Source organism: Ahaetulla prasina, chromosome 6 (assembly GCF_028640845.1).
Source record: "Ahaetulla prasina isolate Xishuangbanna chromosome 6, ASM2864084v1, whole genome shotgun sequence".
Lineage (NCBI taxonomy): Eukaryota > Metazoa > Chordata > Lepidosauria > Squamata > Colubridae > Ahaetulla > Ahaetulla prasina.
Window position 1 is genome coordinate 31,525,577 of NC_080544.1, and position 27,673 is coordinate 31,553,249.

At 38.0% G+C, this 27,673-nt stretch overlaps 1 protein-coding gene across 1 annotated transcript; it reads right to left on the reverse strand.

Moving 5' to 3' along the window:
* Positions 1-27,081, reverse strand: LOC131200668 (lysosomal acid lipase/cholesteryl ester hydrolase-like). The gene is made up of 9 exons (XM_058187787.1): positions 26,980-27,081; positions 26,380-26,497; positions 25,343-25,541; positions 22,945-23,054; positions 20,197-20,333; positions 18,218-18,364; positions 11,933-12,004; positions 8,898-8,963; positions 1-335 (listed from the first exon to the last, which is right to left on the reverse strand). The coding sequence occupies exons 1-9, from the start codon at positions 27,079-27,081 to the stop codon at positions 99-101; spliced, it is 1,188 nt and encodes a 395-aa protein (XP_058043770.1). The 3' UTR covers positions 1-98.
* Between the last annotated feature and the right edge of the window lie 592 nt (positions 27,082-27,673).

A 27,673-nucleotide genomic window follows, 5' to 3' on the forward strand; every position in this document is an offset into this window, starting at 1 on the left:
GTTGTTCCAAAAATGAACCATGACCTGGAAGACTGAGAATCTCCATCGACATCTGAGATGATGTTGCTTTTGTTTTGCCAGAGACTCCAACCCTGATATCAATCCTTGTACTTCTGCATCAATTCAAGCACATCAGGATAGAAACGTTGTGGAGCATCCAAACCCAAGACTGGATCAAAATGTTCCCAGTCAGGAATATTCTTATAGAAAACTAAATGAGGGATTTGAGAAAGCAATGATTCCACATTACGAGTCTTTGTAGCAATATCGTTTCCTCCACTCCACACGGCTACTGGCACAGTAACATCTTCTATTTTATAAAATGGAGGAGTTGTCTGTGGATTGATAAAAGAGAAATAAAGGACTGTAATGTGGGAATTATGCCCACTGTGCACAGAAATTGCCTAGTGCAGGGGTGTCAAACTCAAGGCCTGGGGGCTGGTTCCGGCCCACAGGGTACTTAGATCTGGCCTGCGGGGCCACCCTGGAAACAGTGAAGGACCGGCCCACAGTGCCAGCTAAAATGGGCTCCTGAGCTCCATTTTTGGCTGCTCCTGCAACCCTCTGCCAGTGAAAACAGAGCTTGGGAAGGCCATATGCAGTAGTGGTTAAGGCATCAGGCTAGAAATCAGGAAACTATGAGTTCTAGTTCCATCTTAGGCACAAAGCCAGCTAGAAGGTGACCTTGTGCCACTCATTTTTTCTTAGCCCATGGGGTACTTAGATCTGACCCATGGGGCCACCCTGGAAACAGCGAAGGACCAGCCCGTGGTGCTTCTGCCAGCAAAAATGGGCTCCTGAGCTCTGTTTTCAGCTGACACAGCCTCTTGCAACCCTCCACCAGTGAAAACGGCAGAGTTTTCACTAGCAGAGGTTTGCAGGAGGCCGTGGCAACTGAAAATGGAGCTCAAGAGCCCATTTTAGCTGGCAGAGCGCTCGGGCCACCACAGACGCCCTCAACAGGAGTGATGTCGAGCTGGCCATACCCACCCTGGCTGCACCCATCCCAGCCCCCCAAGGTCAAACACAATCCTGATGCAGCCCTCAATGAAATCTAGTTTGACACCCCTGGCCTAGTGGATTCATGGAATTTTGACAGCTGGTCAATAGTGTAGGCATCTGCCAGAATTACATGACAATCACAACAGGACTGTGACAAGTAGGTGACCTAGTGGCATCCAGAAAGGTGGAGGCCACCAAGAGAAGGTAACTACTAGCTTTGCTTAATAACTATTAATACTAAAAGCTTTCTGTCTCCTCTTTCTATAGTCTTGCAGTCAAATAATGGCGTCTTGATTTCAGAGCTTTAGAGAGAACTAATCCAACATTAAGATACCACCATCTGACAGGAACAAGTTCATTGGTAGGAGAGGGATCATCAACCAAAACAGTAAATGAGTCATGGTGGCACAGTGGTTAGAGTGCAGTGCTGCAGGCTACTTCTGCTGACTGCTGGCTGCCTGCAATTTGGCAGTTCAATCTCACCAGGCTTAAGGTTGACTCAGCCTTCCATCCTTCTGAGGTGGATAAAATGAGGACCCAGATTTTTGGGGGCAATATGCTGACTCTGTAAACCGCTTAGGGAGGGCTGTAAAGCACTGTAAAGCGATATATAAGTTTAAGTGCTATTGCTAAATGTTATGCTAGTATTAATTAAGCTATGTCTGGGGCTCTTTCTGGATACTGAAGTTTAACTGGAAAATTTATTTATAAGGGAAGATCTGAAGTCTTTTGTAGAGAAGCATTGCACCATTGTTTTGTGTGAGGTTGATTGATTGATTAACATAACATAACATAACATAACATAACATAACATAACATAACATAACATAACATAACATAACATAACATAACATAACATAACATAACATAACAACAGAGTTGGAAGGGACCTTGGAGGCCTTCTAGTCCAACCCCCTGCCTAGGCAGGAACCCTACACCATCTCAGTCAGATGGTTATCCAACATTTTCTTAAAAATTTCCAGTGTTGGAGCATTCACAACTTCTGCAGGCAAGTCGTTCCACTTATTAATTGTTCTAACTGTCAGGAAATTTCTCCTTAGTTCTAAGTTGCTTCTTTCTTTGATCAGTTTCCACCCATTGCTTCTTGTTCTACCCTCAGGTGCTTTGGAGAACAGTCCGACTCCCTCTTCTTTGTGGCAACCCCTGAGATATTGGAACACAGCTATCATGTCTCCCTAGTCCTTTTTTTATTAAACTAGACATACCCAGTTCCTGCAACCGTTCTTCATATGTTTTAGCCTCCAGTCCTCTAATCATCTTTGTTGCTCTTCTCTGCACTCTTTCTAGAGTCTCAACATCTTTTTTACATCGTGGAGACCAAAACTGGATGCAATATTCCAAGTGTGGCCTTACCAAGGCATTATAAAGTGGCACTAACACTTCACGTGATCTTGATTCTATCCTCTGTTTATGCAGCCCAGAACTGTGTTGGCTTTTTAGCAGCTGCTGCACACTGCTGGCTCATATCTAAATGGTTATCCACTAGGACTCCAAGATCCCTCTCACAGGTACTACTATTGAGCAAGGTACCACATATACGGTACTGGTGCATTTTGGTTTTTTTGCCTAAATGTAGAATCTTACTTTTTTCACTGTTGAATTTCATTTTGTTAGATAGCGCCCAATGTTCAAGTCTGTCAAGATCTTTCTGTAATTTGAGCCTATCTTCTGGAGTGTTGGCTATTCCTGCCAGCTTGGTGTCATCTGCAAATTTGATGAGTTCCCTATCTATCCCCTCATCCAAGTCATTGATGAAGATGTTGAAGAGTACTGGGCCTAAAACAGAGCCTTGGGGTACTCCACTGCATACTTCCCTCCATGTGGATATAGTTCCGTTGAGGACTACACGTTGAGGTCAGCCAGTTACGAATCCATCTGGTGGTGGTGCTGTCTAACCCACATTTTTCTACTTTATCTAGTAGTAGGTTATGGTCTACTTTATCAAATGCTTTACTGAAGTCCAAGTAAATTATATCGACAGCGTTCCTCTGGTCTACTAATTTTGTCATTTTGTCAAAGAATGCGATAAGATTAGTCTGGCATGATCTGTTTTTGACAAACCCATGTTGGCTTTTGGTTATTACTTTGTTTGCTTCTAGGTGTTTGGTGATTCGTTGCTTGATTATCTTTTCTAGAATCTTCCCCGGTATTGAGGTCAGGCTGATAGGTCTGTAGTTTCCTGGGTCTGTTTTTTTTCCTTTTTTGAAGATGGGAACTACATCAGCTCTTTTCCAGTCCTCTGGCAGCTCCTGTGCTCCAGGATCTTTGAAAGATATAGTTCAGTGGTTCTGAGATCACGTCTGCCAGTTCCTTCAGAACCTTGGGGTGTAATCCATACGGTACTGGTGCATTTTGGTTTTTTTGCCTAAATGTAGAATCTTACTTTTTTCATTGTTGAATTTCATTTTGTTAGATAGCGCCCAGTTCAAGTTTGTCAAGATCTTTCTATAATTTGAGCCTATCTTCTGGAGTGTTGGCTATTCCTGCCAGCTTGGTGTCATCTGCAAATTTGATGAGTTCCCCATCTATCCCCTCGTCCAAGTCATTGATGAAGATGTTGAAGAGTACTGGGCCTAAAACAGAGCCTTGGGGTACTCCACTGCATACTTCCCTCCATGTGGATGTAGTTCCGTTGAGAACTACACGTTGAGTGCGGTTGGTCAGCCAGTTACGAATCCATCTGGTGGTGGTGCTGTCTAACCCACATTTTTCTACTTTATCTAGTAGTAGGTTATGGTCTACTTTGTCAAATGCTTTACTGAAGTCCAAGTAAATTATATCGACAGCATTCCTCTGGTCTACTAATTTTGTCATTTTGTCAAAGAATGCGATAAGATTAGTCTGGCATGATCTGTTTTTGACAAACCCATGTTGGCTTTTGGTTATTACTTTGTTTGCTTCTAGGTGTTTGGTGATTCGTTGCTTGATTATCTTTTCTAGAATCTTCCCCGGTATTGAGGTCATGCTGATAGGTCTGTAGTTTCCTGGGTCTGTTTTTTTTCCTTTTTTGAAGATGGGAACTACATCAGCTCTTTTCCAGTCCTCTGGCAGCTCCCCTGTGCTCCAGGATCTTTGAAAGATATAGTTCAGTGGTTCTGAGATCACGTCTGCCAGTTCCTTCATAACCTTGGGGTGTAATCCATCCGGTCCTGGTGATTTGAACTCGTCTAGGGTAGACAGGTGTTCACTTACCATTTTCTTCCCTATTTTAACTTGTGTTTCTAATCTGTTTTTTGTAGTGCTGTTTTTGATAGGTTGAATTGTTTTTTCCTTTTTGAAGATGGGAACTACATCAGCTCTTTTCCAGTCCTCTGGCAGCTCCTGTGCTCCAGGATCTTTGAAAGATATAGTTCAGTGGTTCTGAGATCACGCCTGCCAGTTCCTTCAGAACCTTGGGGTGTAATCCATCCGTCCTGGTGATTTGAACTCGCCTAGGTAGACAGGTGTTCACTTACCATTTTCTTCCCTATTTTAACTTGTGTTTCTAATCTGTTTTGACAAACCCATGTTGGCTTTTGGTTATTACTTTGTTTGCTTCTAGGTGTTTGGTGATTCGTTGCTTGATTATCTTTTCCAGAATCTTCCCGGTATTGAGGTCATGCTGATAGGTCTGTAGTTTCCTGGATCTGTTTTGACAAACCCATGTTGGCTTTTGGTTATTACTTTGTTTGCTTCTAGGTGTTTGGTGATTCGTTGCTTGATTATCTTTTCCAGAATCTTCCCGGTATTGAGGTCATGCTGATAGGTCTGTAGTTTCCTGGATCTGTTTTGACAAACCCATGTTGGCTTTTGGTTATTACTTTGTTTGCTTCTAGGTGTTTGGTGATTCGTTGCTTGATTATCTTTTCTAGAATCTTCCCGGTATTGAGGTCATGCTGATAGGTCTGTAGTTTCCTGGATCTGTTTTGACAAACCCATGTTGGCTTTTTAGCAGCTGCTGCACACTGCTGGCTCATATCTAAATGGTTATCCACTAGGACTCCAAGATCCCTCTCACAGGTACTACTATTGAGCAAGGTACCACATATACGGTACTGGTGCATTTTGGTTTTTGCCTAAATGTAGAATCTTACTTTTTCACTGTTGAATTTCATTTTGTTAGATAGCGCCCAATGTTCAAGTCTGTCAAGATCTTTCTGTAACTTGAGCCTATCTTCTGGAGTGTTGGCTATTCCTGCCAGCTTGGTGTCATCTGCAAATTTGATGAGTTCCCCATCTATCCCTCGTCCAAGTCATTGATGAAGATGTTGAAGAGTACTGGGCCTAAAACAGAGCCTTGGGGTACTCCACTGCATACTTCCTCCATGTGGATGTAGTTCCGTTGAGGACTACACGTTGAGTGCGTTGGTCAGCCAGTTACGAATCCATCTGGTGGTGGTGCTGTCTAACCCACATTTTTCTACTTTATCTAGTAGTAGGTTATGGTCTACTTTATCTAGTAGTAGGTTATGGTCTACTTTATCTAGTAGTAGGTTATGGTCTACTTTATCTAGTAGTAGGTTATGGTCTACTTTATCTAGTAGTAGGTTATGGTCTACTTTATCTAGTAGTAGGTTATGGTCTACTTTATCTAGTAGTAGGTTATGGTCTACTTTATCTAGTAGTAGGTTATGGTCTACTTTATCTAGTAGTAGGTTATGGTCTACTTTATCAAATGCTTTACTGAAGTCCAAGTAAATTATATCGACAGCATTCCTCTGGTCTACTAATTTTGTCATTTTGTCAAAGAATGCGATAAGATTAGTCTGGCATGATCTGTTTTGACAAACCCATGTTGGCTTTTGGTTATTACTTTGTTTGCTTCTAGGTGTTTGGTGATTCGTTGCTTGATTATCTTTTCTAGAATCTTCCCGGTATTGAGGTCATGCTGATAGGTCTGTAGTTTCCTGGATCTGTTTTGACAAACCCATGTTGGCTTTTTTAGAAGCTGCTGCACACTACTGGCTCATATCTAAATGGTTGTCCACTAGGACTCCAAGTTCCCTCTCACAGTTACTACTACTGAGCAAGGTACCACATATCCAGTACCTGTGCATTTTTTTTTTGGCCTAAATGTAGAATCTTACCTTTTTCACTGTTGAATTTCATTTTGTTAGATAGCACCCAGTGTTCAAGTCTGTCAAGATCCTTCTGTAATTTGAGCCTATCTTCTGGAGTGTTGGCTATTCCTGCCAGCTTGGTGTCATCTGCAAATTTGATGAGTTCCCCATCTATCCCCTCGTCCAAGTCATTGATGAAGATGTTGAAGAGTACTGGGCCTAAAACAGAGCCTTGGGGTACTCCACTGCATACTTCCCTCCATGTGGATGTAATTCCATTGAGGACTACACATTGAGTGCGGTTGGTCAGCCAATTACAAATCCATCTGGTGGTGGTGTTGTCTAACCCACATTTTTCTACTTTAAGAAATGCTTTACTGAAGTCCAAGTAAATTATATCGACAGCATTCCTCTGGTCTATTAATTTTGTCACTTTGTCAAAGAATGCACTAAGATTAGTCTGGCATGATCTGTTTTTTTCCTTTTGTGTAAAGACAGATGCAAAATATGAGTTAAGTAGATCTGCTTTCTCCTGTTGCTTGTCATCTTCTTGCCACTTTCTCCCAGCAATGGGCCAATTGTTTCCTTGACTTTTTCTTACCATATTGTATATTACTATGTTCTTATAACCATAGTCATAATATTTAAATTCCGTAGAACGTATAACCTAAAAGTAAATGAAAACAATCACAATTAAAAAATAGTTTTGAAATATTAATATTAAAAATATTAGCAACAGATATGTACAGATGTATGCATAATATTTTTCATTTGCAATTCTATAGAAAGGGAAATACTATTTTACTATTTCTGATTGTATTTTACGAAATACGTATCAGAGTAAATTTTAAAATAGTATATATGCAAAATTCATAAAAGGATCTAATTTAAATGTAATGTGAAATCTTAAATAAAAAAGAAAACTATTTTGGAATCAAGGAGTACTTTAATCTGGTTTGGGACAAACTTCCACATGGGTATAAAGTATAGTGAAATAATGGTTTCTAGAAATCATATCCTCCAAGATTTTGAAAATGTATTTACATTGTAAAAATGTCAAAATGGAGCCATATGTTTCTACAAAGCCTTGATTTAATCATATTTATTTTTAAATCAAATTTATATAGTTGCTTATCTCCCAAGTACAATAAAAACAAACAATAGAAACATATCTTTCAATAACCAGAAAGAAACAAGAAAGATCAATGCAACTCGTGAGTTTAAAACAAAATCAGACAAAATAGTCACCTTTGTTAGCTTTATAACTTAGCTTTATACTATAATAGGAAATAGATTTCTAGCTTTTTAGCATATTTTGTTAGCATGTATTAATAATGTCTTTGATTGTATTACTGTTACCCTGTTTTCCCCAAAATAAGACATCCTCTGATAATAAGCCCGATCAGGCTTTTGAGTGCATAGCAATAAGGCCAAGGACTTATTTCAGGGTTCAAAAAAATATATTTTTCTGAAAGATGGATAGTTACTCCTCCGCCACACAAAATGAAAGAATACAAAAATCTACATGTTTTCATATATAAACTTGTATAAGTCACATTTCATCTAATTTTACATTTTTAGTTTGGAAATATTTATAGCTGTTGATTAAATTATAGGAAACCAACATTATTTAACTAGGAATTAAAAAAAAAAGTCAAATTCCTATCACCATCCTACTTTTTCTTACCATATTGTATATTACTATGTTCTTATAACCATAGTCATAATATTTAAATTCCGTAGAACGTATAACCTAAAAGTAAATGAAAACAATCACAATTAAAAAATAGTTTTGAAATATTAATATTAAAAATATTAGCAACAGATATGTACAGATGTATGCATAATATTTTCTGAAAGATGGATAGTTACTCCTCCGCCACACAAAATGAAAGAATACAAAAATCTACATGTTTTCATATATAAACTTGTATAAGTCACATTTCATCTAATTTTACATTTTTAGTTTGGAAATATTTATAGCTGTTGATTAAATTATAGGAAACCAACATTATTTAACTAGGAATTAAAAAAAAAAGTCAAATTCCTATCACCATCCTACTTTTTCTTACCATATTGTATATTACTATGTTCTTATAACCATAGTCATAATATTTAAATTCCGTAGAACGTATAACCTAAAAGTAAATGAAAAGAATCTCAATTAAAAAATAGCTTAGAAATATTAATATTGAAAATATTAGCAACAGATATGTACAGATGTATGCATAATATTTTCTGAAAGATGGGTAGTTACTCCTCCGGCACACAAAATGAAAGAATAAAAAAATCTACATGTTTTCATATATAAACTTGTATAAGTCACATTTCATCTAATTTTACATTTTTAGTTTGGAAATATTTATAGCTGTTGATTAAATTATAGAAACCAACATTATTTAACTAGGAATTAAAAAAAGTCAAATTCCTATCACCATCCTACTTTTTCTTACCATATTGTATATTACTATGTTCTTATAACCATAGTCATAATATTTAAATTCAGAGAACGATAACCTAAAATTAAATGAAAACAATCACAATTAAAAATAGTTTTGAAATATTAATATTAAAAATATTAGCAACAGATATGTACAGATGTATGCATAATATTTTCTGAAAGATGGGTAGTTACTCCTCCGGCACACAAAATGAAAGAATAAAAAAATCTACATGTTTTCATATATAAACTTGTATAAGTCACATTTCATCTAATTTTATATTTTTAGTTTGGAAATATTTATAGCTGTTGATTAAATTATAGGAAACCAACATTATTTAACTAGGAATTTAAAAAAAAAGTCAAATTCCTATCACCATCCTACTTTTTCTTACCATATTGTATACTACTATGTTCTTATAACCATAGTCATAATATTTAAATTCCGTAGAACGTATAACCTAAAAATTAAATGAAAACAATCTCAATTAAAAAATAGTTTTGAAATATTAATATTAAAAATATTAGCAACAGATATGTACAGATGTATGCATAATATTTTCTGAAAATATTTTCGGGGAAACACGGTATTATATAAACAACAATGTGAAATAACAGCTGCCAGTTCTTTAGCTGGTAGCTTGAAACTCATCAAGATCTTTCCAGGAATCTAGGATGTCATAACGTATTGGCCTGATATATAACTGGGTCCAAGGAGTGTGGCCTTTTGTAACCAACAGATAGATTTTTTTTGTCAATGTGAAGATTTTTTAATTAATTTCTAATTTTCTATAATTTTCTATTTTTATACTTTTCTAATTAATTTCTAATTTTCTATTTTTATACTTTTCTAATTAATTTCTAATTTTCTATTTTTATACTTTTCTAATTAATTTCTAATTTTCTATTTTTATACTTTTCTAATTAATTTCTAATTTTCTATAATTTAATTTTCTATAATTTTCTATAATTTTCTATAATTTTCTATAATTTTCTATAATTTTCTATTTTTATACTTTTCTAATTATGTTCATTGAACATTCAGCTATTATTATTAGTTATGGTTCATTGAACATTCAGCTATTATTATTAGTTATGGTTCATTGAACATTCAGCCGCCTTCGACATGACCTGTGTTTAACTCATAGAATCATCTATTACAATGTCCTTTCTGTTGAAGACTACTTCAGCTTCAATTGCAACAATACACGAGCACACAATAGATTTAAGCTTAATGTTAACCGCTCCAATCTTGATTGCAGAAAATATGAGTTCAGTAACAGAGTTGTTAATGCCTGGAATACACTACCTGACTCTGTGGTCTCTTCTCAAAATCCCCAAATCTTCAACCAAAAACTGTCAACTATTGATCTCACCCCATTCCTAAGAGGTCTATAAGGGGCGTGCATAAGAGCACAAGTGTGCCTACCGTTCCTGTCCTATTGTTTCCTTTCATTATATCCAATTAATATAGTTATTACATACTTATCCTTATATATATGCTTATATATAGTATAGTTATTTCATGCTTACGCGTATATATACTGTTGTGACAAAATAAATAAATAATAAATAAATAAATAAAAATGTTTAAACTGGAACTGGCATTTTTAGCCAAAGTTTAGTTAACGGATAATATCGCAGGGTGTTTCTATTTGCAGCTCTTTGTATTTTGTCGTTTTCTCCAATTTTTTCTCTTCTAGTCTGCTGTCTCCAGTTATTGCCATACCCAATATCCAGACTTTTTTGTCTTTCTTATTGACAGTTACTAAGCCTGTGATGTGGCAGATGCGTATCTGTTTCAAAGTCCTTGAGCACTTTAGCTTCTTCATCTTCATAATGATCCTCTTAATCTAGATTCTTTATTGCTTTTGTACTATTGACTTTTTCTTGTTTATTGATTTTGCATCCAAGATATTCAATTATAACTGAAGATTTGTACATTAGTTGATTTATTTCTTTGGAGTGAGCTGGTGCTTATATTTGATATTACTTTATTAGCTTCTTTGAATACTAGTGCTAGCTGTTTCTTTGGAAAAAGCATCAATGCAGGGAACCTTATCCTGTAGTTTTTGTGCTGTTCTAGATGATATGTATTCTTTCTTTTAATTCTTCTTTTCAGTTGGAGGACTTTGATCTTTTTGAGGAAAAACCAGAGGAGAGGATGCCTGGTTTGGGATTTAAATGAAAATGATTTAATAAATATGCCACCTCTCTCTACTGTCAACTGCCCTTAGTTTGCCTCCATGGTCTGAGCTACTTCTCCTTGATTTCTTTGCCTTGGGTAGAGTTTTTCAGTTATTCCCATTCTCCTTCTGTGAATATTTTATCTGAAATTATAAAAAAGCATTGATCTGCTAGCCTCTGTTTTGTTGATATCATTCTTTCCAGAACTGGTGCATTCTTTTCTGATATCCTGTTCTTGTTGGATTTGATTTGTAATAATAGTTTATTACTTCTTTTTCAACTTTATATATTTGTGATGGGTAAACAACTTTTCTTCCAGTAATCCTGCAGCTGCTAGCATTGGTTGGCCAGCCAACAGTCCTGACTCCTGTAGCCCATTTGTTGCCAGATATCCAAGAACTCCACAACACTTAGTGTCATCCTTGTTGTATGGATCTATAAATTACAACTTATTGTATTTTTTTATGGGAGAGATACTGTTTGATGGTTCCTTGATATGGTCCAGTGTGGTTGAACCTCTGGCATAACACTCATCTTGCTCAGAGCACACAAGCCCTACAAGCATATCAAGGTAGTATGATGATGATATTTATTACATTTATTATAGATTCACTGTTGTATTTCATTGTATATATATTTTTAAGTGTTCGATTGGACATCATCTGAGAATCAGGTGGCTGGAAAAAGTAGGTGAATAAACTGGGAAGGAATAGGTGTAACTTACCCTTAGTGGCCTCTCTACTTGGATAATGGTGACAGGGATAGGGGTCAGCAAACAAGAGTTCCTTGATGTAAGTACAGAACTCATGCTAAGTATTTGTTTTCTACAAAAATCATTTCTTAATTGTTAACAGAACCACTTCTCTAATGATGAGGTGTTTCTTTTATTATCTTATTTGGATTTCTCAGGAAATCTCTAGCAGTGGAGACACCAGTTTTGTTTTCTTTTAAAAGTCAAAAATCAAACAATTTCATATTTGATACTATATCTGGGAGCTGCAAGGAGGATCTTAGATAGCCATGTTCCTAGACCAAGGAATGCCACAATGCAGTAATAGGATTTTTTATAAGACTTTTTATAAAAAATATAGAAAAGTAAAAAAATAAATAAACTACATGACCAACAAACAAACATTTGTGGTTACATATTTGCACCCATACCAACCATTGTTTAATATAAAACACTGATATATCAATTTTGATTTGCCTTGAAATTAACTAACAAATTAAAGCCATACTGTACCTGGCTCCAGTGATTCATATTTTTTACAGATGTGTAATCAGGATTGATCCCAGCATATACATCTGCCCGACACTGAAAAAGAAAATGAGTTTATATTTTTACTCTGAGGATTCTCTTATTGTTACACTCTTGTAAAATATAAACAAATGACCAACAATCTGTTCCTTCTACCATCCCATGCTTCAATTTTTAGAAATAAGTTGCACACAACTATAGACAATAGAGAAACACTTTTGTAACTATATGCGATCTGCTGTTATATGCCTTTAGAATAGAATCGAATAGAATTTTTTATTGGCCAAGTGTGATTGGACACACAAGTTGCATATGCTCTCAGTGTACATAAAAGAAAAGATACGTTCATCAAGAATCACAAGGTACAACACTTGATGATAGTCATAGGGTACAAATAGCAATCAGGAAACAATCAATATTAATATAAATTGTAAGGATACAAGCAACAAAGTTACAGTCATCAGTCATAATTGGAAGGAGATGGGTGATGGGAATGATAAGAAGATTAATAGCAGTGCAGACTTAATAAATAGTTTGACAGTGTTGAGAGAATTATTTGTTTAGCAGAGTGATGACGTTTGGGAAAAAACTGTTCTTGTGTCTAGTTGTTCTGGTGTGCAGTACTCTATAGCATCATTTTGAGGGTAGGAGTTGAAACAGTTTATGTCTAGGATGTGAGGGGTCTGTAAATATTTTCAGAGCCCTCTTTTTGACTCATGCAGTATACAGGTCCTCAATGGAAGGCAGGTTGGTAGCAATTGTTTTTTCTGCAGTTCTAATTATCCTCAGAAGTCTGTGTCTGTCTTGTTGGGTTGCAGAATCAAACCAGACAGTTTTAGAGGTGCAGATGACAGACTCAATAATTCCTCTGTAGAACTGTATCAGCAGCTCCTTGGGCAGTTTGAGCTTTCTGAGTTGGCGCAGCAAGAACTTTCTTGGTTGACGTTTTTGATGTTAGCTGTCCATTTTAGATATTGTGATATGGTAGAACCTAAAAATTTGAAGGTCTTTACTGTTGATACTGTGTTGTCTAGTACTGTAAGAGATGGAAATATGAAAGGTTTCTCCTAAAGTCTACCACCATTTCTATGGTTTTGAGTGTGTTCAGTTCCAGATTGTTCCGTTGCACCACGAGGCTAGTTGTTCAACCTCCCGTCTGTATGTGGATTCATCATTGTCTCAAATGAGACCGATCACTGTTGTGTCATCTGCGAACTTCAGTAGCTTAACAGATGGATCGTTGGAGATGCAGTCATTGGTATACAGAGAGAAGAGAAGTGGGGACAGCACACAGCCTTGGGGGGGGCCCTGTGCTAATTGTATAGGTATCTGATGTGATTCTGCTAAGCTTCACCTGCTGCTTCCTGTTTGTTAGGAAGCTTATGATCCACTTACTCCACTTACAAGTCTGTTCAGGTACCTGTAGCTGGTTTAGCTTAGTCAGAAGAGTGTCTGGAATGATGGTATTGAATGCTGAACTAAAGTCTACAAAGAGGACCCTTGCATAGGCCTTTGGAGATTCAAGATGTTGACAAATGCCTGTTCATAATAACTTTCCCCCTACCAAATCTTGAGTTTCTTATTCTCAGTTGAAGGTCTATACATTGACTTTGGCTCAGTCTGATTGGTTGGAGAGAACCAATTACATCAATGTTCTCAGTATCAGTACCAGAAAAGTTATAGAGCTTTTGAATCTATTTGGGGCCAATTTATTTGATACAGTGTTCCAGATCAGGCTCTTTGCCTTGAATAGTTGTTTTGAACAGCTCTTCACCAAATCCACTCTCTTTGCACAGTCTCATTATTTTCTTTTATCCTTAGAGAATATCCAGTGGAGTGTCCCACATCTACATGTAAATAAGCAGGCAATTAAGCCAATGCAATATATTTTACAGTTGTTGAAAGAAGCCATTACTTTGGCTCCTAATCATTTGCTGACTATTACCTCAATGCTCCCTCCAACCAACACTACAATGTTCTCAGAAGGTACCTCCTGTAAACATTTTAACAATGATTGTAAACACAAATACATTTCTAAGAATTAGTGTTTCCTACATAAGGAAACCGTTGCCTGAAAACCTGCTAAACAAAACAACTCCTGGGAATTATCAACGCTTCTTTGGCAGAGGGTATCTTTCCTACCACCTTGAAAGAGGCAGTGGTGAGGCCCCTCCTTAAGAAGCCCTCCCTGGACCCGGCTATTTTGGCAAATTACCATCCTGTCTCCAACCTTCGCTTTGTGGTTGAGAGTGTGGTGGCATGTCAGCTTCCTCGGTACCTGGATGAAACTGTCTATCTAGACCCATTCCAGTCTGGCTTCAGACCTGGGTACAGCATGGAGACGACTTTGGTCGCGTTGGTTGATGATCTCTGGAGGTCTCGGGACAGGGGCTGTTCCTCTGTCCTGGTCCTATTAGATCTCTCAGCAGCTTTTGATACCATTGACCATGGTATCCTGGGTGAGTGCGTCGGCTGGGGGATTTAGGAGTGGGGGCCACCATTTTTTGGTGGTTCTCCTCCTATCTCTCCAACCGATCGCAGACGGTGTTGGCAGGGGGGCAGAGATCAGCCTCAAGGCACCTCATATGTGGGGTGCTGCAGGGGTCAGTTCTCTCGCCTCTCCTGTTCAACATCTATATGAAGCCGCTGGGTGAGATTATCCATGGTTTTGGGGTGAAATACCATCTGTACGCTGATGACACTTAGCTGTACATTTCCAACCTTAACCACCCCAACGAAGCCGTCGAAGTGATGTCCCAGTGTCTGGAGGCCATGCGGGTCTGGATGGGGAAAAACAGGCTTCAGCTCAACCCGTCCAAGACAGAGTGGCTGTGGATGCTGGCCTCCCGGTACAGCCAGCTTGTTCCATCGCTGACTGTTGGGGGGCGAATCATTGGCCCCTCGGGGGAGGGTTCGCAACTTAGGCGTTCTCCTGGACGATCGGCTGTCTTTTGAAGAACATATGATGGCCGTCGCCAGGGGAGCTTTTTATCAGGTTCGCCTGATACGCCAGTTGCATCCCTTCCTTGACCGGGACTCCCTATGCATGGTCACTCATGCCCTTGTCACTTCCCGCCTGGACTACTGCAATGCTCTCTACATTGGGCTCCCCCTGAAGAGTACCCGGAGATTCCAGCTGGTCCAGAATGCGGCTGCACGGGTAATAGAGGGAGCACCGTGATGCTCCCATGTAACACCCCTCCTGCACAGTCTGCACTGGTTGCCAGTGGTCTTCCGGGTGCAATTCAAGGTTTTGGTTGTCACCTTTAAAGCACTCCATGGCACAGAACCGGGTTACTTATGGGACCGCCTACTGCCACCAACAGCCTCCCATCGCCTGTGCGCTCCCATAGGGAGGGCCTCCTCAGGGTGCCGTCAGTTAAACAATGTCGACTGGTGACCCCCAGGGGGAGGGCCTTCTCTGTGGGGGCCCCTGCCCTTTGGAATGAGTTGCCTCTGGGGTTGCGCCAACTCCCCGACCTCTGAACGTTCAAACGCGAGCTCAAGACTCTGTTATTTCATCGGGCGGGGCTAGCCTAACGAAACTTTTAAATTGGGGTTTTATGATGGTTTTATGTTAGTTTTTAATTTGATTGGGCCAAATTTTTAGAATCGGTTTTTTAATAAGCTTTTAATGTTTGTTTATGTTTAACATAACATAACATAACATCAGAGTTGGAAGGGACCTTGGAGGCCTTCTAGTCCAACCCCCTGCCCAGGCAGGAAACCCTACACCATCTCAGTCAGATGGTTATCCAACATTTTCTTAAAAATTTCCAGTGTTGGAGCATTCACAACTTCTGAAGGCAAGTCGTTCCACTTATTAATTGTTCTAACTGTCAGGAAGTTTCTCCTTAGTTCTAAGTTGCTTCTTTCCTTGATCAGTTTCCACCCATTGCTTCTTGTTCTACCCTCAGGTGCTCTGGAGAACAGCCCAACTCCCACTTCTCTGTGGCAGCCCCTGAGATATTGGAACACTGCTATCATGTCTCCCCTGGTCCTTCTTTTTGTTAAACTAGACATACCCAGTTCCTGCAACCGTTCTTCATATCTTTTTTCCTCCAGTCCCCTAATCATCTTTGTTGCTCTTCTCTGCACTCTTTCTAGAGTCTCAACATCTTTTTTACATCGTGGCGACCAAAACTGGATGCAATATTCCAAGTGTGGCCTTACCAAGGCATTATAAAGTGGTACTAGCACTTCACGTGATCTTGATTCTATCCTCTGTTTATGCAGCCCAGAACTGTGTTGGCTTTTTAACAGCTGCTGCACACTGCTGGCTCATATCTAAATGGTTATCCACTAGGACTCCAAGATCCCTCTCACAGGTACTACTATTGAGCAAGGTACCACATATACGGTACTGGTGCATTTTGTTTTTGGCCTAAATGTAGAACCTTACTTTTTTCATTGTTGAATTTCATTTTGTTAGATAGCGCCCAATGTTCAAGTCTGTCAAGATCTTTCTGTAACTTGAGCCTATCTTCTGGAGTGTTGGCTATTCCTGCCAGCTTGGTGTCATCTGCAAATTTGATGAGTTCCCCATCTATCCCCTCGTCCAAGTCATTGGTGAAGATGTTGAAGAGTACTGGGCCTAAAACAGAGCCTTGGGGTACTCCACTGCATACTTCCCTCCATGTGGATGTAGTTCCGTTGAGGACTACACGTTGAGTGCGGTTGGTCAGCCAGTTACGAATCCATCTGGTGGTGGTGCTGTCTAACCCACATTTTTCTACTTTATCTAGTAGTAGGTTATGGTCTACTTTATCAAATGCTTTACTGAAGTCCAAGTAAATTATATCAACAGCATTCCTCTGGTCTACTAATTTTGTCATTTTGTCAAAGAATGCGATAAGATTAGTCTGGCATGATCTGTTTTTGACAAACCCATTTGTTTATGTTTATGTTGTTTATGTTTTTATCTTTGGGTGTAAACCGCCCTGAGTCCTTCGGGACAAGGGCGGTATAAAAATCCAATAAATAAATAAATAAATAAATAAATAAATAAATAAATAAATAAATAAATAATAAAGTATTTCAAGGTTTCTGTGCTCTAGTCATTAGGGTGAAAAATGTAACTACATTTTTTAGCAATGCTTCATTTAGCGACATTCATTTTTCTGATGAAAAAGCAACTTTATGACAATCAGCACATTTAGGACCTTTACAGGTATGTATAGTAAAAAAAACCAAAAAGCTGAAATAAGACTAAGCACAATCGTAAATTCATCTTGTTCAGGGGTGTCAAACTCGCATTGTCATGCCGTCATCATGTGATGTAGCACAACTTTTTTCCCCTTCGCTAAATTGGGCGGGAGTGTGGCCAGCCAGTGATGCATCCGGCCTGTGGGCCGCGAGTTTGACAGCCCTGACCTAGGGACTGCTTTGGTTAACACCAAGTTGCTGATCCCAAATGTGGTCTCTAAACAAAGACTACTTGTAGGAGAATGGATATCTTCAAACTAGAAGAAACAAATGTCCTAGTTTAATTAATAGGGTTTCATGCTCTTCGCACACTATATATTATTTTCTTTTTCTGTTTTTATTTCTTCCTCTCTTATAAGGAGGCATGATGATGACATTGGATAAAGCAGCTAGAAACTATTAGAAAAACAGCAAATGCAGAAGAAGCATGCATGTATGAGAAAGAATGATTTCTCCAATTCCCCTTGACTTCCTGGGATATTAAAGAGGACAGGAAAAAACATAGGCAGACTTTCAAGCAGTGTTTCTCAACCTTGAATTAGAATAGAATAGAATAGAATAGAATAGAATAGAATAGAATAACTTTATTGTCACTTTGATTGTACACTAATTGTCATACATAAAAATGAAATTTTATTGCATACAGTTCTTAAAGGGTCACCACCTCCAATTTTACACTATATAAACATGACAAGATAGATAGATAGATAGATAGATAGATAGATAGATAGATAGATAGATAGATAGATAGATAAATAAATACAAAATTATGCATATACCCACATATATTATATGTCACAGAGAAACAACACAGTCCAGTCTGGATGTATACGTGGTTATGGCAAGAAAAACGAATCTTGTGAGTTTACCAGATGGATGGTATAGGGAACAAAGCTGTTACAGAATCTGGTAGTCCTGCTAGAAATAATTCTGGGAGCCACCAAGACTGACAGACAATGCCATTAAAGTAGAGTTCTAGTCTTCCTATGGACTATTTTTCTGACCTGGTCTGCCTCATTTGGCTAAAATGTATCTTTGTAGAAAATCAAAATAGAGCTTACTTACCACATTTAAGTTTTTCTCATTATAGCCTCCTATAAGGAAAATGTTTTGGAGGCAAAGGTGGTCAATCAGTGGATAGCTGCATGTATAGACCATGATGGATTTTATTCTCTCATTAGAAATGCAAAATTCTTTAGTGCCCCATATTTTCTGTAAAATAAAAATGGCCCGTGAATAGAAAGTAATCTTGCAATTCCAAGCACATTCCTCCTTATTCCAACAGGAATTTTACCTTCCCCACATTTAGCATTATCATTCAAAGTCATTCATCCGATCTTTTTCACATATATGCACAAATTTGCATTGTAAAATATGCAAATTCTACACATTTCGAGTCAGTACACTTCTGCACTTAATGGCAACAAAATTGGGAATAACTACTTCTTAAGCAAAAAGTTTTCATGTTACGTTTGTTGCTCTTAATCCTGGTTGTTTTTTATTGTTTCCATTCTGTTTAACTAGATGCTGCGCACAGTCATGTAAAAGTAGTCCTCATTTAAGAACCCTGACTGGAACTGGCAATTCTGCTGCTATGTGAAGCACTCACTAGACAAAAAAAAATGCATAATTGTGACTGTGCTTTCTCAATGTAAAAAGACAAGACTACACAGTGTCCTACTGTCATATTACTTCCAAGAAAGTTCCCTGTCCTTTGGAATAAACCAGTGCCTGCTAACCATCTTGTACACATCAAAAGGAATGTGATCATGCTGGCAGCCGAAGTCTGGGAACTGCAGGCACACTATGCCAACACTTTACACTACATTCTGGAAATACTTTCTCCAACCTGCACCATCCTTTCAAATGTTTAAATGTCTTTAAGGTGTTGGTGTAAAATGGCTGTGGCCCCCAACTCCATGATGCTGACACGATTGCATTGCTTTTGATGTATAAAAGAAAAAAACAGCTTACTCACTTATAATCCCTTTCTCTCCAAATGCTTTACTCTATCAGAGAGGGGGGCGGGAAACACAGAAAGTGGAAGCTTGGAACCAACTTCCAGTGGAGGTAGTGGGTCAATCATGAGTAAATGAGTTTAAACTAGCTTGGGATAAACAGGTCCATTATCTAACAAAAATTGATTAAAATATAAAAATAATTACAAATAATAAATAAATAAAAAGAAACAGTGGTGAAATCTGAACCGGTTTACTGCCAGTTCACTGGCTGCGCATGCGTGTTGCGCATACGCATGTGCAAGGGGCGTGCATGCCAAAAGGAGGCATGAGGTAAGTAGAACTGTGCGGGGGATGTGTGTGTCTGATCAGCTGTGGCGCGCGATCTTTTGTTTAATTATTAAAAGCATTTTTTTACAACCTATTTGGCTGAATAGGTTGTAAAAAATGTTTTTAAAAGTAAAAAAAGGCTCTGACGATTGCGCGGCTCAGCTGGGATCGTCAGAGCCTTTTTTTTAACCTTTTAAAAGCATTTTTTAAAAGAAGCGGCAAGCAGAGAAGTGGAAATTTATTAGCCGCTCAAGCAATCCTCCCTCCTTCCCCCATCCACCAGCAGTCATTTACCTGCAGAAAGGGAAGGGAAGATTTCTGATGCTCATTGCCAGCTTTCCACAATGAAATCTAATGAGGAAATTGACTGGAAGTTGGATGTTCCATTCCCACTGCTTTTTTTTTTTTTTTGGCCATTTATGGTCATTATTTTTCTGTTTAGACGAGGAAATCTCTCTGAAATGATGACCCATCCATGATCCTGATTTGCAATGTTCCCTGACACTTTCCTAGAAGTCAAAGTGCAAGTTCTCCACCAGTCCCTTTGGAGTTTGTGCCATACCTGTCACCCTTAACCCAATAGGTCATGGATTGTCAAGTTACTATTAACATTCAGTATTGTTTATTAATAATAACCCTGACATGCAGCATGACATATATGGTTGTGAGATGGGGGTTAAAATCAGGCACTTTTAGTTACCTAAAGCTAGACGTGGATAGCATACAAATAGAGCAAGTGAATAAATAAATACTTACTTCTCTAATTCCATCTGGAATTTTTCCTAGTACAGCAAATGTTCCACGAGAACCTTGCAGGGTGTAGGTGGGTGTGATGCTTATAAAGAGCTTTATTCTGTCAGAGAGGTAGGGGAGGAGCCCAAAAGCAATAAAACCTGCAAAAAGCAAGGAAGGATTAAAACTTTAAGATGGCATGATTTGCTGTAACTTCTGTTTACTTTTAGTAGTGCTTCCTGGATTTTATTTTTCGTTTCGAGAAATTCTTTTCCTACCACACATTTATTTCACTTGAGGTGGAACAATTTCTTTAGAAATACCCAGACCGGGGTTAAAAGGTGGTTCATCTGGGGATAATCAGGGGGTTTCCTTGGATTTGTGACACCTGATCAAAGTAGGAGCAGTTGGCAGTTGTGGCTAGGAGCATCTTTGCACAACTTTGAGTTGTCCACCAGTTATGCCCATTCCTGGACCAATACGCCCTTCTCACTTATACCCTGGTCCCCTCCAGTTTGGACTACACATTACATGGGACTGCCCTTGAACAGTATCTGGAAGTTTTAGTTAGTTCAGAATTCAGCACTCCAAAGAGTCTTGCATAGAATAGAATAGAATAGAATAGAATTTTTTTATTGGCCAAGTGTGATTGGACACACAAGGAATTTGTCTTGGTGCATATGCTCTCAGTGTACATAAAAGAAAAGATACGTTCATCAAGGTACAACATTTACAACACAAATGATGGTCAATATATCAATATAAATCATAAGGATTGCCAGCAACAAAGTTACAGTCATACAGTCATAAGTGGAAAGAGATTGGTGATGGGAACTATGAGAAGATTAATAGTAGTGCAGATTTAGTAAATAGTTTGACTATAGTTAGTGTTGAGGGAATTAATTGTTTAGCAGAGTGATGGCCTTCGGGGGAAAAACTGTTCTTGTGTCTAGTTGTTCTGGTGTGCAGTGCTCTATAGCGTCATTTTGAGGGTAGGAGTTGAAACAGTTTATGTCCTGGATGTGAGGGATCTGTAAATATTTTCACGGCCCTCTTCTTGATTCGTGCAGTATACAGGTCCTCAATGGAAGGCAGGTTGGTAGCAATTATTTTTTTTACAGTTCTAATTATCCTCTGAAGTCTGTGTTTTTCTTGTTGGGTTGCAGAACCGAACCAGACAGTTATAGAGGTGCAAATGACAGACTCAATAATAAGCCTAGACTTAAGTCTAGACTTAAGCATTGACTGCCATTTTGCTTCCACATAATCTTCAAGATGCTGGTAATCACTTTTAAAGCCATACATGGCTTGGGACCAGGTTATTTGAAGGACTGCCTCTCATCTATTACATGCACCCAGCCCATCAAAACAGGAAGGCAGGGCATATTTCAGATCCCTTTTATTAGGGTTGTACCCTTTTATTAGGGTAGGAAAACAAAAAAAGGCTCTTTTGAGTGGTGGCTCCTTCTTTATGGAATATCATTCTCTTTTGCTTTTCCAAAAGGCTCTAAAAGCATGGCTTTGTTAGTGGGCCTGGGGATCACAGATGGACATGGAGCCAGTCAAGAGGCTGAATTAAATGTGTTATCCCAAAGATGCTTTTTCAAGATGCAACTGGACTTTCTGATTTTTCTTTGAAGACGTTTTACTTTTCATCCAAGAAGCTTCTTCAGCTCTGAAGAAGCTTCTTGGATGAGACGTGAAACGTCTTCAAAGAAAAATCAGAAAGTCCAGTTGCCTCTTGAAAAAGCACCTTTGGAACAACCATGACCTGGATGTCTGAGAATCGCCGTAGACATTTGATTGTGTTGCTGCTGCTATGGGAGTGGGTGGGCCTTTTAGGGGTTTTTATTCCGTGGTGGATTTTTTTAAATATTGTAAAGCCACAAGGAGTCATCTATGTGTGAGTTGGGTGACTAAATCAATCAATCAATCAATCAATCAAAATTAATTAATTAATTAATTTGCTAAATGAATGACACGGCTAAGGGCCATGTGTGAATGGTGGATATTCACATCTTGCCTTCTTTCTTGGTAGTCTTGTTTTGAACATTGATATGAACATTCAGCAGATTATAGGAACAGATACAAACAGATTATAGAATTATAGAGAGAGAGCCAAGTATTGATATAGGGGGCACTTTTTTATGAAAAAGAGAAACAATTGTTTCTCGGTTCCAAGAAAACACTGTTGCCCTTCCCATTTGAAATCTTAAGGATTTCCCCCCCTTTCTATCTCCCTCTTCTAAACTGTGTTGCCCTTTTAATTTAATTATTTTACCTAATAGCCTTGAAAAGAGGGAGAAATACTTAGAAGAACATGAACAAGTTATGTAGTAGTACACAATAATTGTGATAGGTATTCCATTTTCAAATAAGAAGTCTAAATATAAAAAAGTTTTGGGAGCAACATTATGACAGTCCCTTCTTATTAGGTATATTTTGGAAGTGGTTTCCAGTCTTACCATCACTGTCTCTATGAACTCCCATACTTAGGGATCTACAGCAGAAGAAATAAAAATAGTAATGATTTGGAAGGAGAACGTGAAAAAGCCAAAGCCATAAAAAGTTTCAGGATTGGAGCAGGGGTGAAATCCAGCAGGTTCTGACAGGTTCTGGAGAACCGGTAGCAAAAACTTTGAGTAGTTTGGAGAACCAGCAAACTTATAATATTGCAAATTACAAATCTCCAAAGGATATATTTTTATTTCGATAAAATTGAGAAAAACAGCTTTGTTATAAAATTATGCCAGGTCTATATTTTTAATTTACCTATTCCTGCTCCTTGGGAATGGCCAACATAATATAAACAGTCTTGTTCTGTTTTCTGCAGGATGAAATTTATTGTTGCGGGTATATCATAAATTGCCATTTCATGAAAACTGAAAAACAAAAATACATTAAAAAACCCCACACGTCTAATTTTATTTGCTTATATTACATCTCTGGATGTTAAGGTCGAAGCACCTGATTAGGTCTACTGATCATGGTGTCAGCAAAATGTCAGACCCCAATTACCTCACAGAGATTGTTTTCCTCATTAAAGAAAAATAGTAGACAGTCGATATGCTCAGGAAAATATATATCTGGTATTGGTGATGGTGGTTTATACAGAGGTATTTTTAAAAATGGAAATTGCAACAGGTGTGTGCGTGCGTGTGTGTGGTTGTAGACCCTTAAGGGTTTTATATTATCATATCATGTCACATCATAGCATTTCATTATATTAATCAAATTTGTATAGCCGCCTATCACACAAGTGATTCTTGGTGGTGTACAACAATCAAAGAAACAACAGATATAAAATCAAGATTAAAAAAAAACACTATAAAAACCCATATTAAGAATAAATACTGGTAGTCCTTAACCTACAACCATAATGGAGTTTGTGCTCATTATGGTCACAAATGGTGACAACTGTTAAATGAGACAGGCTTGTTTAACGACCTCATCCCCTTCTTTTCCGGATGTTACTGTTAAATGAACATGCAGGTTGTTAAGATAACTTGGGAGACCCCATGGGTAGTGGAGGCCCTGGAAGATCTGCCACCCAGCTGAGCCCATAAAAGAGGAAGACAAGCAATAATAATAATAATAAAAAAGCTTTGCAAAATCAAAAAAGAGCTCAGCAAGGGGAAAGAGCCCAGCTAGATTAGGATCTAGTGCCGCATTCCAGTGCCAGAGAGGCTTCCAAATAAACCCCTGTACCTGGCCTATGTAGCCTCACTTGTGGGCTGGACCTCCGACCTGATCAGCTGACCATCAGGAGACTGCAAACCACTCATGGCTCTTGCTAGGCTTTGGGAAAATTAGCTACCGTATTTTTCGGTGTATAAGATGCACCTTTTCCCCCCAAAAAAGAGGGTGAAAATCTGGGTGCGTCTTATACTCTGAATGTAGCCCCGCCTAACTTCTCAAACGGAGGTTTCAGAGGCTGAAAAAAGCTTCAGAAAAAAGCCCCAAACGGGGTTTAGAAAAAAAGCCCCAAATGGAGCTTCAGAAAAGAAGCTCCCAAACAGAGCTTCAGAGGCTTTTTTTCTGAAGCTCTGTTTCAGAGGCTTTCAGAGGCAGAAAAAAGTTTTTTCTGAAACCAAGTTTCAGAGACAGAAAAAAACAAGCAAAAAAAAAACAAGGCAGAGAGCTTACAACCAAGGAACCTGTTGCTAAAATTCACCTCTGGGAACAGCTGATGAGGGGTATTCCAGGAGGCCAATCCACCTGCCAATCAGTTTTTTTTTCTTATTTTCCTCCGGAAAAACTAAGGTGCGTCTTATACTCCGGTGTGTCTTATACTCCAAAAAATATGCAAAGGTAGCAGCTTCAGGACATGCTTCCCAAAATAATAATAATAGCAGAGTTGGAAGGGACCTTGGAGGTCTTCTAGTCCAACCCCCTGCCCAGGCAGGAAACCCTACACCATCTTTCTTTGCTTTGAAGATTCACAACATAAGAATCAGAACATCTACCTGATTGCTTTTTTTAAAATGAATGTTCCTTCTGCACATTCTTGTTTCTTATGTCCCCCATTCCATATTGTTCAGTGACAAGTCATTTGACATTAAGTCTACTATTTTTTAGTACCATGTGACTCATTTTAGGACGGAAGTTAGAAGATTATTTTAGCTGTGTAATAATGTCATAAAATGGCCCTGTACAAGAAATCTGTGAATTTTTTTTTCCATATCCCACACAACTTAATTATCAAAAAATTTTAGTCTAGGCATAATTTGATATTCAAATGCTTTAGTAACCCATGATAAATAATAATCTTTTAAACATACTGAAATTAACGTATCCCCTCCCTACATTCTATATCCAAAATTCATATTTTTGCCAAGAAAACCAAAAGGTTTTAAAGGAATCAAACTAGAATGGAAATATATTGTTAAACAAAACAACATGTTGTTACCAAAAACCTAATGCCTCACCAGTTCACATATTTCAGAATTGTTACTGATATGACAACTGGTAACTTATTTTCCATTTTTATATATTTTTACTTTTTGACTTTGCTTTTTGAATAAATATTTTTTGTATCTATTTTAAACTTGGTTTATCTAATATGCAAATATTTATTCATTAATTTACATAAATCCCTATAAGCTCCTTTCCTAACAAACTGGTAGACTTTCACTAAATATTTTGACTATCAATTCTCCTTGGAATTTACCTGAATTCCCAGAATTCTTGCTGGTCAATTGAAAATTCCTTGTGTTTTCTAGACCAAAGGGTCCCTCTAACATTTATTATCCAGACATCATAGCCAACATCTGCTAGAAAAAATCCCAGGCTGTTGCTAGGAAGATTTGCAATCCAACATCTCCCTTCCCAGAGAAAACCATGTACCAATAAAACAATTGGTCTGGACCCTGCAAAAGAACCAAGAACACAATAATTTATTGTATTCTTATCTGTAAGTACAATTGTCATCCAGAAACAGAGTATTATTTGAGGAAATGTACTCTGCCTTATTTAGACACCTTTCAGCATCACATTTACATTAGGGTTGTGCAGAGATCTGGATCCAAAGGGCAAAATATAAGCTGGGACAATGTGACATTTGTAGAGGACACTCTAAACCAAATGTTTATTTTCCTAGGATTATTGGCCATCTGCAAAGGCATCCACAGGAACCCAGGAAAAGATGCAGCTGCTCTAAGATATTTGCAACTGGAGCTATGTTACAGTTTGCCATTCAAACCCAGATGTCTGAAGAACTTAAATTGTGCTCAAAGTTCACTCAACCTTCCATCCTTCTGAGGTCAGTAAAGTGGGCTTAGAGAGGGCTGAAAAGCACAATGAACGGTATATAAGTCTAAGTGCTATTGCTATAAAACAAACATTGACATTCCTTTTACAATATTTGTAAACTGCCACAACTGAAAGAACAATAATCTAGTAAACATAGTTGAGCGTATAAAAAATATAATACCAGTAAAATAGGAGGATTGAAAGAGCTATAAGATAATTGTGTAATTACCTAAAATCACTCTAGGAGTCAAAACCACTGGTAGCCTGTGCAACAACCTTATCATCAGTGTCACTGTACAGTGCCAGCCTAGCTATCTCATTCTGTACCACCTGTGTTCAAAGGCAACACAATGAATAACACAAACCACCATTCAATTGCTGATTTCCATGATCACCTGAATACCTATGTAATTTGTATGCAATTCAAATGTTAGGAAAGTCATATTACAGATCTACCTTCCTTCTGTGAAGAGCGTTTTCCATGAGGAATCCTGTTTAACTGAAGGTAATAGCCATCTTCAGTCAGAACTTTATACTCTTCGCTTGGATACCCCCAGTACTGGATAATTTCAGGCTGCAAATAAAATAATAAATTCTTGCTCAATATCTAAGTTGTATGTTTACTAGATTGAATAGATTTCTGATTCGTATATCTTTATGGCTTCATCTTCAGGTTTAGTGAGTTAGCAGTTCTGGGAAAGCTACTTCTGGTGGAACATGTAGAAAGTATACTGTACAGAACAGTTACTGTAAAAGCTATGCTTGGTGTGCATGTTAGATCCTTCAAACACAGACTGATTATAACACAGTTCAAATGTCTGGCATTTGGTGGATGTAATACCTGATCTGTAATTAATTTGCTGATGGTTTAAGGCCCACTGCCAAAATGAGTATGATGAACCACTGCTCAGGAACAAGTCATCCTGAGATAGGTCTCAGAATAGAATGGGATGTGTGCTTTCCTCCATGTGTTACTGCTAGGATAGCTCTGCATCTTGTAATTGATAGAGGGTAAGGAGAAGAAGTCAATCTACTTGTTACATGTAAACAACTTACAATTGTCATGAATCCTTCAGGATTCAAATGAGTTCTGCTGAAACATTCTTCTGAATTCGTAGTCTGCTGGATTAAACATGCAATTACCAGAAACAGCCACATCCTACCTGTATGTAAAATAGTTATGTCTTAAAGTTATAATTTGAATGTCTGAAAATCTTTTTAGATAGAATATATTAGAATATATTCCCCAAATAGCTTTCTTAATAGCTAAAACTGTAGGAGATGACCAAGCTGAGTCCAACGGAGGGATCAAACATCTCAGCAGTCATGAGTCCCTTTTCACCCACAAGAGATCTAAGTCCAGCCCACCTTGAATTCCTTTCTATTTTCAACTCCCGCTAATTTCCCTTGACCGTTAGTAGTTCAGATTCTTGTAGAGAGCTTAAGCTTACAATAAATCTTTAAACACATTTGAACTGCCTGGATCTCCTGATTTTCTCCTGATGCCAATTTGGGCACATTTATTATTTCTAGATTTATGTTTTTCAGATGAATTGGTCTACAATTCTCACTAGACCAAGAACCATAAAAAATATTTTTTTAAAAAAATATTTACAGTGCAAACATTATTTAAAGGTACTTAAGAAAAGATTACTCAAATACATCGATATGGTGCCAACGAGAAGATCTTGGTTTTGATAACTTCAAATTTTCATTATATCAGAATATGGAAACATAACACACATATATT